The following is a 19,435-nucleotide window of genomic DNA, read 5'->3' as shown; positions in this document are numbered from 1 at the left end:
CTTTAATGCTGCATTTGGCTGTCTTTTCCACAGTGACTGAAAAATAAGAACACCACCAGCAATGTTATGTTACTCAGGATAACACTGCTAGGGAAGCACTTCAGAAACAAAGTTTAAGGTTCTACAACTTGCTGGAAAGGGCTGAATTTTGCCAGTCTCTTTTTTGATACTACAAGCTTGTCTGTGCCAAGTTATTACATTACCATCTAGAATATGCAGCCTTTAATTTAGCTGGCAAATTTATATTCTCCTAGGTATACCAGAGTATTTTAAGAATCATAATCACACATTCACATATTCAGGACTAGTCATTATTGCAAACACTGAAGCTATTACAGACTGCAACTTTCTCAGAGTATCCAAGTATCCCTGGACAGATATTCAACAAATACAGAGATTATAATCTACAGACAAAGCAGTACTGGTATAACTTGTTTATTGTACTGTGAGCATCAGTATATATTAGAGACAAAGAAAACATGACTTCCAGGACAAAGAAAAAAAAACCTGGAGATTTAAAATTTGCCCAATATCAATCATGGAGAACCTATAAATTATCTGCTGGAATGCTTTCAGCTCAAAAGCTTGGCTTCTACAATTACAGAACACTGAAGAATATAAGATGTTCTGGATCCCAAAAGCCACATACCTAAGGTTAAACTGTAAAAGACCTGAAAAGACATTAGGTAAAATTTATAAACTTGTCTTCTTCTGAGACAGATTGATCTTATCTCCAAGGCTCAGGGCCATTCCCTGTAAGGAAAAGGAAAACAACAATCATGACACAAATATTTCACTTGAAAAGAACTTTATCTCATCTATATTAAAATGGAAGTTCCATATATAGAAATCTATTAAATCAATGGCATGGAAATTTCCAGCTGCATACTTTCTACATTTCATAGTGCTCACTTCCTTATCACTAGGTAAAGGTTAGGTCTACATATATTATTGAGACAATGAAACTTAACTGAGCTGGCAACTGTTACATGTGTTATCCATATGAAAAGCAAAAGACTAAAACATATAGTAAGTTTTTGACCTCCCACCAATTGAAAGAGGACTACCAGGGGAGAAATGACAACTGCCTGTCCAGTTACTGAAATTAAACTGCTCAAAGTCCCAGTGCTGATACCAGTACACTCAGTGCACCACAGCTATGGAAAATTGTTTCATCACAGAGCCAGATTAATATTGCACAAAAACTGAAGAACCATCAAAAGAAACTGCATGAATAAATCCACATATTCAATAGCACAATGATTTCAAGATGCAACCATGCTGGTATATGTAATTGAATGCAGTCTTCTGTAAAAATGGCACTGTAACATATCAGAAACTTTAATTTAAACCAGACCAAAATCTTTGTAGTGACATCACATAAACGAAATGTTTTCTGTGAATATGAAAACTCTCAAGTACTCCTTTATTGTACACTGTTTAAAATATTTCTATTTTACATTGGTGTTTTTGTTTTATTTATCCCAAATCCCAATCTTTCTTTTTAGTTGGGAGGTAGAAACTCTACATGCCAAAGCAGACTCATATCTACAGAAATAACTCCCGCTAAAAACCTTGGGATTTTCTTTTGTTGTTTTTAAAAAGAATCAGTGAATAGCAATCACATGCATAAAATTTCCTTGTTGTGTGACACTGAAATGTGCAATTTGGTAGGAAAAACATCATGTCACCCTGGGGCATATTTGTTTTATTATTTAAAAGCAAACAAAATATAACTTCCTATCTGCAGCACTGTGGACAAAATTGGGAAATCTTGGCACACAGGCCAATTTTATGGCAAGACACCCGGAGAAAGGACTGTAAAAAGTCTGTAGATGTTTGGGAGTGCTTGGTACACTGGCCTAAAGGGTGAGGGTGGCAAGCCCCTTACCTGACTCTTGGCCCGGATGCGGATGTGGCCCGTGACAGGCGCCTCCGGGCCCAGGTGGATCGGCTTCTCAATGCTCACGTTGGCCAGCGCGTCCTCCCCGAAGATGGAGCGGGCGTAAAGATTGGCTGCCATGAAGCCACAATAGCCTGAAAGGGCCTGTGGAAAGCACATGGGAATCCTTAAAAGACCAAAATCCTCTGAACACAGTTTAGGTCAGCCTAAGTTTTCTAGGCAGTTATCAATGTATCATGTTTACACTTCTTTCTTCACCTGCAATGTTTCATAACATGTAGGAATCATGCACAGGGAAACAGTGGTGGCCTTTTTCTAGAATTCATACTGGGAATTATGCAGTCTATAGAATTCATCAAGATAAGGCAGGAGGGCATTCTATGGTTTGCCTTAACCAACAGCAAGATGGCAAAGAAGCTAAATAGCTACTATACTTAATTTGGTTACTATACATGTAGTAGCTAATAGCTATCATACATGCTCTATCTTAACAGCAAGTAGCTATTCTATATATTTGTTTTGCTTTACAACAAAAAGGGTAAACTGGCAAAAGAAAGGTAAATTTTGTCAGAGAGGAAGAAATATGGAACTACTAAAACACCCCTTTATGTAAACAGATGGTCCCAACAAGTCTATGCTACAGCTTAGCAACTATGAATCAAAATGGACATTCTGATTTTCCACCTTGGGTCAACAGAGAATTTTGGTAACATTTATCTGCTTCTACTCATTTCAGAGTAAAAGCTTTGAGGCACATGTACCATCTCATTTTGTTTCATTTCATTTCATTTATTTGAAGAATATTAACAACAAATGTTGAATAAATTACATAATAAAGCACAGGAACTAAAAAGTTATCTAAAACTCTCCAAGAAATAGCTCACCTTCTCCGGAGTCAGGCATTTCATATTGGTTGACTTCAGTATGTGCTGTAAGTATTCATTTAAATCAATGATATTTGTATTCACCGTTACCTTCAAGAAGGAAAAAAAAGCAATTACTTTAATTAGCACCTCAGGTACTCCTGAAATCTCTTTTTCAGGGCTCTATAAAGGAGATCACTTCCACATTACTCCTTGAGGAACAGCACACTCAGTAAGCTGCATGCACTTCCCACTATGTGGTGGCATCACAGGAAGTGTTCCCCTCCTGACCTCCATTTGTTAAGATGGAAAATTTCATGCTATTACCATGGTTTCTAAAATCTATTGGGTGAATATGATACTCTGTTGAACATCTACATTCTCTGCAGCAAACAGTGCACTCCATGCCTGAATACAGTTTACACATTGCCAGAACAAGAAATAGCAACACCTAGTCCAAAGTCTGCTTTTAATCAGTGATAAAGATTCCTTTCATCTTCCCCTTCTGGCAACAAAGCTCTCTGGGCTGCCTTGGCTTTATCATATTGCATATTATGTGCCTTGTTTCAATTGTTTTTAACATCTCTCTTAGGAGGAGTTTACAAACTACTAAGGCTTCATATATCATCTATTACAATATATTGTGCCCAAGTTCCCCCGAGACATTTAAATCTAGTCCCAAGTGAGTACACCTGTGTACCACACAACACTACAGTTCATGTAAAGTATCTCCCATTCTGCTCCTACTCCATTCTTATATGATATCTTCTCCCTTAAACCCTTTTTTTAGGTTTGGGCACCCTCAGTTAGTATGAAGTGTAACCACTGTCTTGCTGGTCTTACACAGTACCCAGAACTTTATGCTACAGCTGTACTGCAAAGTAGCAAGGTGAAAGAAAGATGTTCCTGTCCTCCTGGCAAGGGGTTGGACTAAAGAACCTTTAAAAGGTCCCTTGCAACCCACAAGACAAAGTGATTAGAACTGGAGAGGCTGAGCAGCATGAGTAATTCTGCAGCCTCAGCATAAACCTAAACTTGTTGCCATCTCACCTTTGAGCCAAAATACACAGCAATCACCAGTCAGCTTGGACAGCTTCCATACAGGAGGTAAAGCTCAATGCACACAAGCTCTTTTGCAAGCCAAAACCCCAGTTACTGCATTGCTAAGCTGGTGAAACTGATAAGATAGCTGTAAGAGAATAAGCTACTTGAGGCAAGCATCCAATGAGGATGTTGAATGAGGTTTATGTGGCAACAGACAATGCTGTTGTAATGAGCTGCTGTAGAACAAGAGACAGAATTGTATCTCATCAACAAAGTAACATAGAAAAAAACCCCAAAACTAACTTTGTTTTCCCACTCAAATTCTGCCCACATCTGTCTGAACTCAGCATCTGTACAGGAAGCAGGCTGGATGTAATCCATGATGTCAATGTGAATGTCACTGAGAACCACACAGTTTCTGTCGCTGGCTGCTCCAGAGACATCGTACACTGCAAGAGAACACACAAAACTATTTCTAAATGTTCCAAAAAGTGAATTTGCACTTAATAAGGGTGCTGAGCTACCATCTGCCAGTTAGCAACAGCCAACCCTTGCTCAATCTCATGCTGACAATTGTCCTAAAGGTAGCACATTCTACAATGGTTTTAAGTAACAGTGATACAGCTTTTTTTTAAATCATCACAAAATATTCTGACATTGTAATTCAATTTCTTCTTTCACTATGAAGGGCTTTATTTTTGAGCTCATTAAGCAGTTACAAATACAATGCATTCATGTTAATTTTGCACACTGAAATTGTTTACTTACCAACATTACCAAAAATGATTCCATTTTCTGTAGAAGCGACTTTGACATTAGCTTTAATGTTTGCAAAATCATGTGGAGCAAGTGTCAGAGGAGATGGTTTTTCCACAAGTTTCAAGTCACCTGTGTAAAGAAATTGGGAGATGAAATCAGGGAACACTAGCAGTATACAATGAGCTTAGCTTCTGCACAACAGGTTTTATTTTCTTGTCATTCAATTTCTGCATCTATAGAGCTGCACTAAACACCACCATAAAAATATTAATTGATTTGGAATTGGTTGTTATTTTTTTTACAGTTTCCTAATTGCAAGAGAAATTACATTATATAACAAATTTCAGTTAAAATATTGCTGTGTTCACCCAAACCCCACAGAAAACAAATGCAAATACTGAATTAAATGGGCTTTGGATGGAGTTTAGTATTAATTTTTAACAAGGAAATGGTTAATTCTACCTTGTATTTTAATCACTGACATCATCATAAGGCCAAACCCTATAGTCAAGTGTCTCAAATCCAAAGTACAATGTCCAGCACTACAGGCACCAAGCTATTTACAAAAAGGTCAAAATATCTCCTTGATTCTGAATATAATTGCTCCAGGGAAGCACTAAGGAATGCATTTTTAATAATCCTTCAGCAAGCAATTGGAAAGACTCCTTAATTCTATTAAACTGCAACTTGAGAACACAGCATGAACAGCATGAACTCCACACACGGGAGTGATGCCTCAAGTCAGCTTTTGCAGTACATCAGCTGGGAAATACAGAATTCCACTTTACTGAGCTGACAAATAAAAAAATACAACCTATTAAATAATGCAACCATTTGATTTATTCCCATCATAAGTCTCATCAAATGATTTACAAAATTTTAGGAGAAAGGTTACGCCCCTCCAGTCATGTTTACAATGTGAAAAGTACATAATATGATTTCTCCTAGCATATTGTAAATGTATGTCAGCTCCTGACTGCCAAAGCAGAGGACAACTAATAAGAAACTGGCTACTGTTCTTGAATTATGTGCTCCAGTGACTCCTCTAAGAGAAGTTAATGAAGCCCCAGTATTGTCCAAGCAAGACTCTGGTACAGCTGTTGGTACAGGGAATGGTTTCAGTTGAGTAAATGCAGTATTTAAGTGCTGAGTGCAAAAACCACCTAGGGCAGATGGCTTTCTGCTCCATACCAGTTGGGATTTTGACCTATTTTTATTTTCCAGAGTATGATAGCAGCACAATGAAAAATAAGTACATCAAAAAACCTGTCTATATCTCAGGACAAAAGGAGAAGGGAAAATGGAACACTATGTTTTTAGTGATAAAATCTGACTATGGTTTACATCATCAGATTGCATTGTCAGTACATACAAACTTCTACCAAATATTTAAACCAGTATACTTTTAAAGGCATTCAAAATGGTGACTAGCTGGCATCACTTTGGAAGTGTTTCAGGAATTCCTTAGAGCAGGGTAATGCCCAATTCCCAGAAGCTCAGAGCTGCTTTGTTTGCAGCATGCAGCCCTCCTTACCCAGCGTGGCCAGCTCCAGGGTGCAGTTCTGCAGGGTGTCACTGGTCTGGTTGACCACGAGCACATCCAGCACGATGTCATACTGATTGACATGGACATAGGCTTCTGCATACACAGGGTCTGAGAAACCTGTCAGCTGAGTCACCTGTCACACAAGCCAAGGGAGTCACCTCCTCAGAAAGCAGTTTAAAACATACAATCATTCAAACAACGACAAAAAATAAAAATGAAGTACTCTTAAATTGATTATTATTTAATATGGGCCTCCAAAACAAGGTGCCTTCCTTCACGTGTCCCCCTGCATACACACTATATATTTCTATACACATATAAACCCCTCCAGATGAAATTAATTCTGAACTAATAAGTTCCTAAAATATGAACTGTAATGCTATTTATTCTTAAGATGATCAGCAGGACAAAGAAATGCTGACTTAATATGAATAGGTAATTTTAAACATCAAAAAGAATTCATCCATTCTTTCAAGTCTGGGGGTTTAACTCTTAACTAATGAATTACTCAAGTGATTTCTTCTCTTTAAACCTCCTCAGCAGGTTCTGCTATTCTACAGAAAAAAAAGGCATAAAGAGTGAAATAAGGATGCATTGCACTTGGCAATAGGATACAGCAGCCAAAGAAAGGGGATCTTAATCACTTCTGGCATCCTTGCTCCCTTCCCTGTGTACTTTATTGGGATTTCAAAACAGCAAACCCTAATTTCTTCTCCACATTCCACCAGTTCAGCACTCTCCAAGTTTCCTTTTTGTTCTTCCTCTCCCCATTTGAGAAGGTAACAACTATAAGCACAAGTGCTTTTCTTTTTCTCCTCATCAGAATATAACTGGGTCTTCCCAATCAAGCAGCATAGTCTGGTTCATCAGTTCCAGTCTGCAATTCCCAAAATGATCCCATGTATACAATTAAAGCACTGATTTCCCACTACCTTATTAAGTTTGGAAGCAAGAGGATCAGCAGCCTCTTTCCTCTGTGTGTTTCCCATTGCTGCAAGAAGGCTAAGCTGGAACTGGTCTTCTTTTGAGCTCATTTCATTTTTAGCAGTAAGCTGCATGAAGGAAATGGGATCATCTGGCTGAATTGTCACATTCCTCTTCTCAGATTCTTTCTGCAGGAAGAGAGCAATTCAAGAATTCACAGTGAATTCCATTCCTTAGCACAGAAAAACAGTCAAATAACAGCTGACCTACACAGAGTCAAATGGTGACGTTTCTGGGAGCAGCTTGGATGTGAACACCTGTAAAAACTCCAAGTGCTTATGGTTACACACTGATAACAGCTCACCTTCTGGGAAAGTTTCTCCTCTTCTAGCTTGGCTGACAGCATGTGAGAGAGGGACTGCCTGCATTCTTTGTTGAAAATGTCATTCATGAGAGGAGAACATTCTGACAACACTTTCAGACACAACGAAATACGATCCACATCATCATCTGTAATTGGCTTCTTGGGAAGAGAAGACTTTCCCAAGTGGAGAATAGTGGCCATCAGCAGCATTGCTTCAGCATTAAAGGACTGAGAAGGAGCACAAAGAGAATGGAAGAAGGTTATTGCATTTGCCACAGATTTAAAGAAATGTTGACTTCTGATTTTTTTAGGAAAAGGTGCATATTAATCAAACCATAACATCTCTGAAGAGATTACTTAGTTTTTTAGTATTTGTTATCTGAAACCAAGCAGAATGATTTAGAGACTGTCTAGATAGAATGGCTGGAAAGCAGCAGGTCCTGTTTGTGATCCAAACTATCATTATTTTCCAATCACATAACTGGCACTTCACTTTGGACTTAACCCATTTTGCATCTTTTGAAAAGAAAAGAGGCAAAAAGCAGCTGTTCCTTAAATGTGAAAACACAAGAGATGACTCACATTTTGTTTCTTCTTTTCCTGAACTAGGGACACATAACGCAAAGCAATCTTGGTTAAAGTTGTAGCAAGGGAAGCTGCAACAAAGAAATCTCCATCCAGCAAGAATCCTCGTAAGGGAGGTCTGCAAAGACAAATAATCCTCAGAAAACTACTTTGGGATGACAATCTTCAGCCTACCTCTCTTGATACCTTAACTTTCATACTGTACAAGCAAAACAAGTTTGAAACACCTCACAAGGCTGAGTTTTTTCCTTCTCAATGTAATTTTCTAGATACAGAGATTTTTCACAAGTCACCACAGTCATTTCCATGTGGACTAGAGAGAGAGGCGTAGGAGTACAAGGTGATATAAAGGGAAGAAAATATTTTAATCTAAAGGCACTATCTCTGTATCCAACTACAACTGTGAGAGAACTTTATATGTTAAAAAAAAATCAACTAGAATTCAGGACATCATAATCAATAAAGCACTTATTTATACAGTAAGCTTTGATTACAAATCCTAAGCAATCAGACAACTTCCTATTCTATCTAGCTAGGATTAAAACAGGAAACTCCCTCAACCACTGAACTCTGTATGACAGATAACACCACTCAAATAAACAAAGATAAAAATTAACCAAGTCATTCCTGGCCAAGCATGAAATCACAAATACCTGTCTTCTTCCTTTTTGGCAGGTCGGGAACTGCTAAGAGCACTTTGTGTTGCATAAGTGCCCATCTCTGTCACTAATTTTTGGGCTGGACCAACAGACACCTCTTCTTCAGGTTTGAGCTCACCAGCTTCTTTCTTGATTTCAGATTCTACTATTGGGATCTAGAAATGAGCAGGAAGCAACTGTTACAATTAAAAGAAAAGATCTATTTTTGTTCTACAGGTCTTAATAAAATTATCTGCATTTCTGAGGTTTTTATAACCAAAAGGTCAGCTACAGTGCATCGGTTTGGGGAGAATTTGAGGAAATAAGCAGATATTGAAATACATACAGAAGCTTCCTACACATGCAATAAAGCTCTCATTGATGAATTAGATTTTGGCAGAGAAATCTTTCTCTCAGAACAACCCAGACTTAAAGCACTACTTCTTTGCTACCGGATATAATTAAATAATATCTTAAAGCTGCCATAATTTTCTGAAATAAGGAATTTCCCAACTTTTCTTGTAACAGATATCACTTATTCTCAGCTCAAATATGCTACTTGGAAAAAAACGAGTAATTAATTCAAAACCCTGACTGCTTTTTGCTTAAGATTTTTTGTGCAAATGCCATTACACATCACAAGTCCTTAAAACACTGTTACATCTTATTTGATCTTTCTAAAATACCTTTTTCTTAGAAAACCCACTGCATGATGGCAGGAAAAACCACCAAGAGCCAGGAAACACAAAAACCCCAAAACATACACACCTCCCCGAGTGATCTGCGAACCTCTGTCATTACACTTTGTATATCCTCCTTTGTGCTGCAATATTCTCCAAGGATCCATAATGCTCCTCGATAAATCCTGAGACAAGAACAGTAATTTAAATCATGCTTTCGTGATATACTCAAATCAGCACCAAGAAAAGTGATTTAAAGTGATTTATCAGGTAGTAAAGGCCAGTCTTGACAAATTCAAAAGGACACAACTGACAAAAGCAGGTTAAATCAAAAGCAATTATCTTTTAAGCCTCAGTAAACTCATGAAAAAGTACATCAAATTAGACATATTCTCTGCTACATTTTAATTTCCATTTTAAACCTGAAATACACAAAATTAAATTTCATTGGGACCATCACTGCATGTGAATAAAGTCAGCTCTAAATTCTCCACTTAACTGAGACAAACTAATTTTTCCATTATACAGGAGAAAATGAAAAATCAGAACAAGAATGAAGATTAGGAAAAGAATAGCAAAGCTTCAGAGGATTTCTTCCCCCCACTTAATGAGATTACAATGGAGATGGGATTCAGAATTTTCTGTGTATTAGGAGAATGACAGAGTGCTCTTCTGACACAGAGAAGTTCTCATATGACATAACCTTTACAGATCCATCAGTAAGCAAAGTTTTTAGAGTCCTGAAAGGTACACTAAAATAGCTTTATACTTTGTAAAGCTCAGTCTATGTTAGATTAGGCTTTCTAAAAAATGTTCAGTATTTCCAGTTGACTACAAGTGCAAATTTAGGAAATCTGTTTTAATAAACATATTACTTTATGTTTGGCCTTCATCAACAACACTATGTCCTAACAAGGGGAATTACAATTATCAAGTGCATTACAGAAATGAAAATTGAATTTATTTCATTTTGCATTTATTCAATGCAACAAACGCCCAATTTACCTCTTGCACAAATAGGCAAGAAGAAAGCTGTACCTAGAAATCTCCTACCTCAAAATATCAAGGCTCACAGTCACTCTGTGTGGGTAAGGTGGATTTTGGTACATATTTAATGACAATATACATTCAATGCAAGTGAGCCACAGCTGCTCCCAAGTCTGTTTGGTATCATATTCTGGACTCACTTGACAGATTTAATAGCATGAAAGACTTCAAGCATCTTCTCAACAATAAGAGGTCTGAGGTTTTCAAATCTCTGGATCGCTTCCCGCACAAACTCCAGGACATCGGCGGCTGCCGCTTCGTTGTTGTCACTAAGGAACTCCATCAGCTGCCAGGAAAGATTGAACATCAGCACTAACAGAGAAGTTTGTACAATAATACTTCCCTTCTATGTTCAGAAAAATAAAACTCCTTATGCATCTCCAGTGAAAAAAAACATGAAGTCAAACAACCTTAAGTACATTCCAAACAAGTACCAATTATCGCATTCCCAAACTGTTTTTCTAGTGATACAAATTATTGCACTTTTAAAGGTGCTCTTCAGCTCATGTTCTTCAAAAATATATTAACAGTCTCAGAAAAACAAAAAATTACAGCATCAAAAGTCCTGTGTTTCTTTAGGAACTAAAAATAGCATTGGCTCTTGTGAGCTTCATTATGAGGAACATCTCAGCTCCAGCAATTCTGCAGGTGTTGGGTATAGGTGTAACACAGGTAATGAGAATACAATGAAATATTTGCATACCACTGGAATAACATTGGCAGCCATGTCTGGGAAGCGAACGCTGCAGGAATGCAGTGTCCGAACCAGGAGCTGTCTGTATTTGTCTGTATCCTCATGCTCTGTCACATTATTAGTTTTAATCACTTCCTTCTTCAGAACAATCACAAGCTGCAGAAAACATCAAATCAAATTTTTAAAAAGTGACATTTTCCAAAAGAAAGAAAATAGTGTAATGAATCAAAAGCACATATAATTTACCTCCTCCACATTTCTTGAAGACACAAGATCCAGAGCCAGCTGAAGGGTCTTTTTGCGCACTTCTAGATCTGGCGTGCTCAACACTCTGAGGATGTCCATAACTAGATCCTGAAACAATAACAAAGTAAAGTATTTTGCCATTTTAAATTGCTTCCTCTTCATACAATTCTAATTTTCAGTCCTCAGTGATTTTCAAAGCCTTTCTGAATACATAATATATGATATACTGCCAAGCAAGCAGCAGGCATTAGAACTTCTCAGTGTTCATTTAATACATTTACACAGACATCTCCTATGCAGCTACACCATTAAACCTTACAACCAGGACAGCATTTGTCACTGTTAATTCTTATGCAGACAACAAAAGCAGCCAAGTCATAAACATAGAAGTCCATCCAATATATGTTCAAAAACATACCAACAGGAAATTGAAACTTCAGAAGTTCTTCTCTCCATTGCAAGAACCTGGGAGATTTGTTATTGAAGGCTTTTCTTTCCTAAGGCCTGCAGGAAAAGAGACAGCCCACATACCTGCAACACTCGTTCGTGGGAGGGATGCTCCTTCAACTCAATCAACCGATCCAAGACAATCAGTTTCACATTATTATCACTTTCTTTAATAATCAAATCTATGTAGCATTGGGCAGCAGCCTAAAATTAAAAGCATCAAAACCATTTTTTTAAGTCATGAAGAGGATAAACTGGAGAATTTCTGAAATTGAGGAAAAGACTCCTATTTTACTATTAAAGCAACTACTCAGAGCTGGCACAGAAATTAACCTGATAAACAGATTTTAAAAATTTTTGTTCACTATGTTACAAAAATCACACATGAAGGCTCACAATGGCATCAGCTTACAGTACACAGACTTGACTTCAAATTCAAAGACAGATGTAAGATAGGTTATCTGACATGCTTTGGGTCAGCTGTGAAATATGCAACAGGGCATGAAAACCAACTTAAAAGAGTTGGCAGTATTAGCCTACCTAGATTTGGTTTTAATGACAGCTTCTATGTACAGTGTGTCTACTTCACAAAAATGAGTATGCCAAACCAAGAATGCTGGAATTCGTACTCTCCCCTGACCTTTGAAAACTACTATTTACAATGCTGTAAATCTATGCATGACCTATCTTTTAAATTTCCACACAAATTCAAAGTGATCCTCAATAATCAGCTGTACAAATATAAAACTAAGAACCCCAGGTCAATCAGTAATCAACATGAATCTTCACTGCTTTATGCTTCTACCCTGCTCTGAAATGAGTGACATTCATGAGTAAAAAATTTCATCCAATCTCTGAAATCTACAGCTGTAGTCTGCTTTGCTAACTAGGCCAAGTAGATCACAAGTTGATCCAACACTCTGCACAGTATTCAAGATTGTGCCCTACCAAAGTAATATGAAATCCACAAGCTCCAGGTCTGCTCAGTCTTTTTTTGTGATCAGCTCTAAGAGATACATTAAGACAGTGTTTCACATGAGAAGTGTTACTTGAGTCTTCCCTCCCAAGTATCAACATGCAGCACACAGCGTTCCCTTCAGTGCACTAGAAGCTACTGAAGAGCTGAAAACATCCCTTTCATCATACCTTGATTGCTGTGGGTGCACTGGAGAGTGTAACCAGAGTACCTGCAGCCTCATACTTCACTGCAGGACTGGAGGACTGCAGCAGGTTGTAGATGCAGCGAATGAACCGAGCTCTTTCTGACGGATTCGCGTGACAGACCTCGAGAAAAGAATGATCCACAGTTGGCACACAAAGAAAAGAGCAATCCTACAGCTCACCTGCTCCACTATCTCACAGAGAGGAGAAAATTAACAGCATTTTCTGGTGACAGGAAGTGTCATTCACAGCTGTAAAAATCTAATTTCAAAAGCTGTTCTCAACAACTCTGAGTAATGTTACAGAGTCTTAAAATCTCCCATCAAAAGGAAGGGCAGAGCCTCTCATAGCCTCTGTAAGAGATGGCCTGCTCATGCCCACGAAGAGCACTGTGATAATACTGTCCCCATCACAGCAAATCTGGTGAGACTTATTGCTCTGTACAGTGCACACTTGAGCTCTTTATCATTTCAAGAGACAAGATTTACTGAGCTCTATTAAGCAATGACATATTCCTGACATGAACAAGAAGTCAGCTAAATTCCTTTTCCAGAAACATTCTATCCCTTTTTAAAAATAGTCTAATATAATTCTGTAAATTAGCATGTGCCATTTATTTTAAATGTGCCACAACATTTCCCTTTTACCTTGTAAATTAGTTCAACAATAACCAACTGCAGTATGTCACCAAATGTCTGCACTTGGTCAATACAGGTACTCAAATAATCCAAAGCTCGATCCTACAGAGAAAATAAATTATTTTATATTATTCAGACTTTGCTCACTCAGTTGAATTTTAAATAAAAACATGCTAAAAATCAAAATACAAAACAGCCTTTATGCAATGCTTCAACAATTTAGGAAAACAGCGTAGACCTAAAGAGCAAAATAATCCATCCTGTCTATAGAGGGCAAAAGGAGAGACAAACTAATGGTAATTATGCACAAAAGGCAATTGCCTGTAGAACAAGTGATCCAAAACACTAAACAGACACTACCATTTCTTTCTCATGCAACTACAAAAGCTTTAGAACAGTAGATAATGGACTACTTCTCAGTGAGGTTATGCTCACATTTTTCAGCACCTTCACCAAATAGAGTAGTTCTCCTTTAAAATAAAGAGAGCACTAAATACCTACATTATCAGTACCAAATATCCCACAAAAGCATTAACACTACCATACACGGGGTTTGTTATGAATACAAGTAGTTTATACTACCAACAAACTACTGGCTAGTTACCCACCATATTTACAATTATTAAACCAAATGACTTTGAGGGCAGGTATCCTTACCTGATCTGCATGAATTAGCATCATAAATGCATTTCTTTTGCAGCTTGCATCTTTCTCATTCACCAAGAAATCATGGATCAGTTCAGGAGCATCGGGTATAAGATGTTCAAAGTTCCTTTACGAGAAAAAAACGTAATTAACAGTGGAGCAGAACCCAAGGACGCCCATTAAACAGAGGAGAAAAGGCAAACAAACATAGAAGTTGTGAACAGCAGTCTAGGGAGTGATAAATCTTTGAGCTCTCCAAAGCTGTGCCCTGTGCTGTGGTTGGTGGGTACCTGTAGATGGTGTAGATGGCCAGCACGGCGTTGCGGCGCACGTAGCTGTGCCGGTGCTCCAGGCACGCGCGGATGGCCGGCATCAGGGGCTCCAGCAGCTCGGCCTCCTTCAGCTTGCACAGAAAGCGCAGTGTGGAGCCTCTGATAAACTCGTTGGGGTGCTGGAGATCCTAGAAGCAACAGGAAACATAGCTAAAATGCCAGACTCTCCAGATGAATTCACTTACCACCCTCTCCCACACTCAGCTCTCCCGTGGTACAAGCTCCCAACATTCCCAAAGACATCTCACTGTTTTCTCAAGAAATTATTTATTTATTTATTATTTCTCAAGAAATTAATATTAATGCCCAGGATGTGTGTCTAGACACTGAACAGAGTATTTGCCACTTTGAAATTCATGCAGTCACTGATCAGAAAACTGTGCTTGTATATACTGGTAAAGGTTGTGTGTGCCTGAGAACTGCTTGTGCTGCTGTAAAAATAGATAACAAAGATGTTATTTTGTCTAGCAGAAATCACTCTAATTTTTGTATTTGTAATTTTGTTAAGACTATCGGGTGTGATTTTTCATACTTGGCCCCAGTGACATCCCACCAGTTAATTAAAACCAATTACACAATGTATCACAGACTATCACATACTCCTATTGCTTTCCTAAAGCACTGCTGCCCCACAATATTTAAAAATATGTATTTATGTGCAATAAAACTTACAAAGCCTGCAGGATTTTTGTCTGAATTGTGTTTGTTTTCTCTGATTACCATGGTTGTGAAAGCTCAGCCTGTGGGCATTCTTGCACATTGGATATAAATTTCTTGTATATATTAGCTCATCTGTTTCCAACCCATTCTCAAATCTGAAGCTCCTTAATATCTTTATGAAGGTGTTTCCCAAACATATCACAATAGTGTCCTTTTATGACCCATGGCTTGTCCCAAGATTCCTGGAGGATGGTAACTATGTTACCCCTCACAAGGAAACACAGCACTCCATTTTTGTTCAACTGTACCACTAAAAGAATGCAAAACTCCTTGGTAGTAGATCTGCTGCCTATCTGCAGTTATCCAGCTCTGAAGCACTGAGACACAGCTGATGGGAAGGAAATGCTGAGCATAAACAAGATTTATATTTATTCAGTAACACAAAAATGCTGTCCCTTGCACAAAGATCCAGCAGAGGAACACAAGCAATGAAATAACCAAGAGGTTACCTTTCTGTATGCATCACACACAAGGATCATTTCCTGCAGGAGCCTGCCATCTGGAGTGGTCTTTGGCACGATCTCCCAAAAGACAAGCAGCAGCTTTTTGATGGTATGGTCTTGGAGAGGCAGCACAAAACGTATGATGGTCATCAGGAGCCCAGGCAGCTTCTCACCATTCAGAATCATAATGATCACCTTCTTCAAGGCCTCTGTCTTCAACTTGACATCTCCTTTTTCTAGAGGAGGAAATGAAGTGAGCAAGGCTGACATGTCACAGATACTTTAACAGGAATATCGATCCTCAGTGTCAGAGACACAAACTCCTCTGAAGGGGTGAAATACAGCACATCAATAAAATCCATGTCTTTACTTCTATTAAAGGATAAAGAGGAAGCAAGAGATATTTAAAAATAAGCATGAAATTCATGGACTAATCAGAAGATCAATATATTAGAATTGAAAGAGTTCAAATCTCAAGGCTGTTTTAATGCTTAAATTTGTACCAGGACACTACAATGTGCCCTGGAGTCACACATATATCAGATCCCACAGTGCACTGAACAAGTGACAACACAATTTGTTGCTTACTCCAAAAAAATCTGCTCAAATCTGCCTTAGCCCAAGCAGGCATTAAAACTCCCAAAAAAAAAAAGAGATTTCAGATTTTCCCAGACTGTGGAGTACACCAAAGCACATAAAATAGTATCATGAAGTTTCTCAAAACACATCAAACAGAGGAACACACATCTTCCAGAACTCAACAGAAAATAAACATGAAACTGACTTGTTTAAGCTTACAAAATGTAAACAGTACTTTAGGAAAGGCACAATGAGAGAATAATTCAGGTAAGATGGAGCATCCTTCAGTCACTGCCAACACTCACCTAGGTCATTTTTTAAGCTGATTTCAGAAGGTGGCTCTGAATCCATGGGAACGTTGATCAACGTGTAACACACGTTCTCTGCAGCAGTCATGGCTCTTGGTTACAGCAGCTCTCTCAAGGGAAGAAATATTTTCACACAAATGTCAGACAACCTAAAACCAAGCAAACAAAACCATCCCAAAGTTAAAAGACTTTATTAACAAACACAAAAGCATTATTATAACTGACTTAAAGGCTTGAAGGATGGATGCAGCAGCTTCTCCCTCCTGGAGTCATTCCCTGATCCCAGCCATATCCCCACTACCTTCCCTGCACTTCTGTGCCCCTCCAGGTGAATGACCCAAGCTGCAAAATCAGCTGAAAAACTTCACAGAAAAAAGAAAAAAGGAAAAGATAAAGTTCTGGATTCAATTAACAAGGTGAATCAGTCTATGCAGGAGGCTTGGAAGATGAGCATGAGATCCAAGAGAGCAGAAGCCAGGGATGGGAGAGAAGACAAAGATGGAGAGAGAAGCATTTCACCTGCCAGGGATCATCAGCTCAGCTCAACTCTACAGTCTCCACTAGACACTAATGAGGAAACCAAGTCTTTTTATGGTGAAAAAGGACAAGAAAGCTACAGATCTATCAAAGCTGCTGTGTGCCTGGCAGTCCAGGTAATGAAATCTGCTATTAAGCTCAATTCCCATTCTCATGTTTGTCTTTCCCTTGTGTAATAGATATCTAGGATCAAATCAACCCTTTTGTTGTATCAATCCTCATTCTCATGTTTGTTTATTCTTTATATAATAGACATCTAGGATCAAATCAACCTTTTAATTCTATTTCTTAAGTAATGAAAAATGCTGAAGCTTGAGCTTGCTTGGCTAATGCTGTGATACCACACTGACAAAGTACAGCAAAGAAAACTGTTACTGTTTATTACATGAGCAATTCTGCACTTTCTACAGAAATTGTGTCAAAAATAAATCAGCTTTTATTGATACTAATTGTCTGGAAGTCTGAGACTCCCTTTTCTCATCAAATGGACACCCAGAGAACCTCACCCTGAACAGAGAGCAGGGAAGTTGTGCTGAGCTGGGCTGCTGTCTCTTTCTCCACACAAGAAAACAACTCACATCAATCAGCACCAAAACAATCACCCCAAAAAATAATTGCAACACAAATGTTTAAAGAAACTCTCCACTTCCCATTATGAATTTCTGTATTTTAAGGCCTAGATCCCTCAACTTTGTTGCTTACAAATATCTACATAAACCACTCATTCAAGGAATGACTCGATGTGGCCCTTAGTGCCATGCTCCAGTTGGCAAAGGTGGTGACAGTCAAAGGTTGGATGTGATGATCTCAGAGGGCTTCCCCAACTGTTTTCTTGCCTCAGCAGCAGTTTTTCTGCTTACATTCCCTGTGCTGTTACCCAGAGTTCCTGCCTCAAAGCCCTGCAGCCAGCACATTCACCTACAAGAACAACTCACACAGACCATAAAGCAGATCCTTGTGAAAGCAGGGCAGGTTTCTTTACTCATACAGAGACCTCAGCTGCAGAAATTTCTAAAATCATGGTCAAACCTATCTCTGAAGTGTGATAAATGAGTGCACTTTGGGCTCTGAAAAGCAGCAATGAAAAACAGCTCTCCTGAAACACAGAGCTGGGAGATCTGGCAGGGAGAACCACCACCCAGTTTTCCTCCTTGCAAGGCACAAAGACCTGAAATCAGAGACCCTGAGAGCCCACACGGACACAGATTTAGTACTGCTTTAATTCTCCAGCAGTAACATCTCTGTCCCCTGTGGGAGTCCCTGAAGGGTTGGGGTCGGAAGGGGCTTTAAAGATGAATTCATTCCAAACCAGGTTGCTCAGAGCCCCATCCAACGTGGCTCGAACACGTCCAGGGATGGAGCACCACAACCAGACCCCACGGGAATCGAAAGTCACAGAGTTTACAGAGCCCAGGAAGGCAAAGCCACGCCTGCTCGCCACCTACATCCCCGGGGAGCCTGAGCAACGGGGGCACCCAATGAACCAAACCTCGGGAATGCACCGCTCTACTGACGCGCAGCTGTAACACAGAGCGTGCAAAATGTTTGCTAAAAATCCCCACAAATTTTCAGCCGGCTGAGGGCAATTTCTCCCTTCGTGTCCCAGCTCCTACTTCCACTCCAAATCCGGGCATTTTAAGCTTTGAGGCAAAACTTCCCTCAGTGCCCGTGTCCGCCTGCCATTCCCGTGAGCGAGCCCCGAGACCCGCAGCTCTCCGGGCGCCACAAACCCTCCCGCAGCCGCCCGCGCCCCGGGGCCCTGCCGGGGCCACCGGCAACACGGGGGCCCTGAGGCCTCGGGCCTTGCGGCGCCCAGCGGAGAAGCGGCTCCCGCCCCCTCCCCCCGGCCCCGCGAGGCCGCCGCTCCGAGGGCCGGCCGCGCGGCTCCGTACCGGGCGGAGGGGTCGGGCCGGTCCCGGTGCGGAGCTGAGCCCGCGGCGCTGCCGCTCCGGCGATGGCTGACGTGGAGCCGCGCCCGCCCCGGCCACATCGCGCGTACGGCGGCCGCGGCGGGACACGCCTCCAGCCAGCGCGAAAGGGGCGGCGCCGCCACGCGGGAAAGGGGCGGTGCCGGGAGGGGCGGAGCTTGTGACGTCACGGTCCAGGGTGGACGGCGGGGTTTTCCCGCGCGGGGGGATCCGGGACCCTCGGGATGCAGAAAAACAGCAGAAAACAGCGACCGAAAATAAGATTAAACACCCCTCCCCACATAGATAGATACAGATACAGATAGATAGATAGATATAAGATACATATATATATAGATACATATAGATAAGAGATAGATAGATGTAGATAAGATAGATAGATAAAGATAGACAGATAGACAGAT

General features: G+C 39.8%; 1 protein-coding gene across 1 annotated transcript; it reads right to left on the bottom strand.

The window, feature by feature from the left end:
* Positions 1–419: 419 nt before the first annotated feature.
* COPB1 (COPI coat complex subunit beta 1) lies at positions 420–19,130 on the bottom strand. Its single transcript, XM_064715012.1, has 22 exons — positions 18,996–19,130; positions 16,564–16,715; positions 15,686–15,915; positions 14,475–14,644; positions 14,197–14,311; positions 13,549–13,641; positions 12,887–13,024; positions 11,825–11,944; positions 11,294–11,401; positions 11,057–11,203; positions 10,494–10,639; positions 9,395–9,491; positions 8,642–8,802; positions 7,986–8,106; positions 7,404–7,631; positions 7,048–7,227; positions 6,104–6,248; positions 4,579–4,698; positions 4,114–4,259; positions 2,788–2,877; positions 1,892–2,047; positions 420–753 (listed from the first exon to the last, which is right to left on the bottom strand). The coding sequence occupies exons 2-22, from the start codon at positions 16,652–16,654 to the stop codon at positions 694–696; spliced, it is 2,862 nt and encodes a 953-aa protein (XP_064571082.1). The 5' UTR covers positions 16,655–16,715; positions 18,996–19,130; the 3' UTR covers positions 420–693.
* Between the last annotated feature and the right edge of the window lie 305 nt (positions 19,131–19,435).

Source organism: Zonotrichia leucophrys, chromosome 5 (assembly GCF_028769735.1).
Source record: "Zonotrichia leucophrys gambelii isolate GWCS_2022_RI chromosome 5, RI_Zleu_2.0, whole genome shotgun sequence".
Lineage (NCBI taxonomy): Eukaryota > Metazoa > Chordata > Aves > Passeriformes > Passerellidae > Zonotrichia > Zonotrichia leucophrys.
Note: the sequence above shows the minus strand (reverse complement) of the source record. Positions and strands in the feature narration are given on the sequence as shown.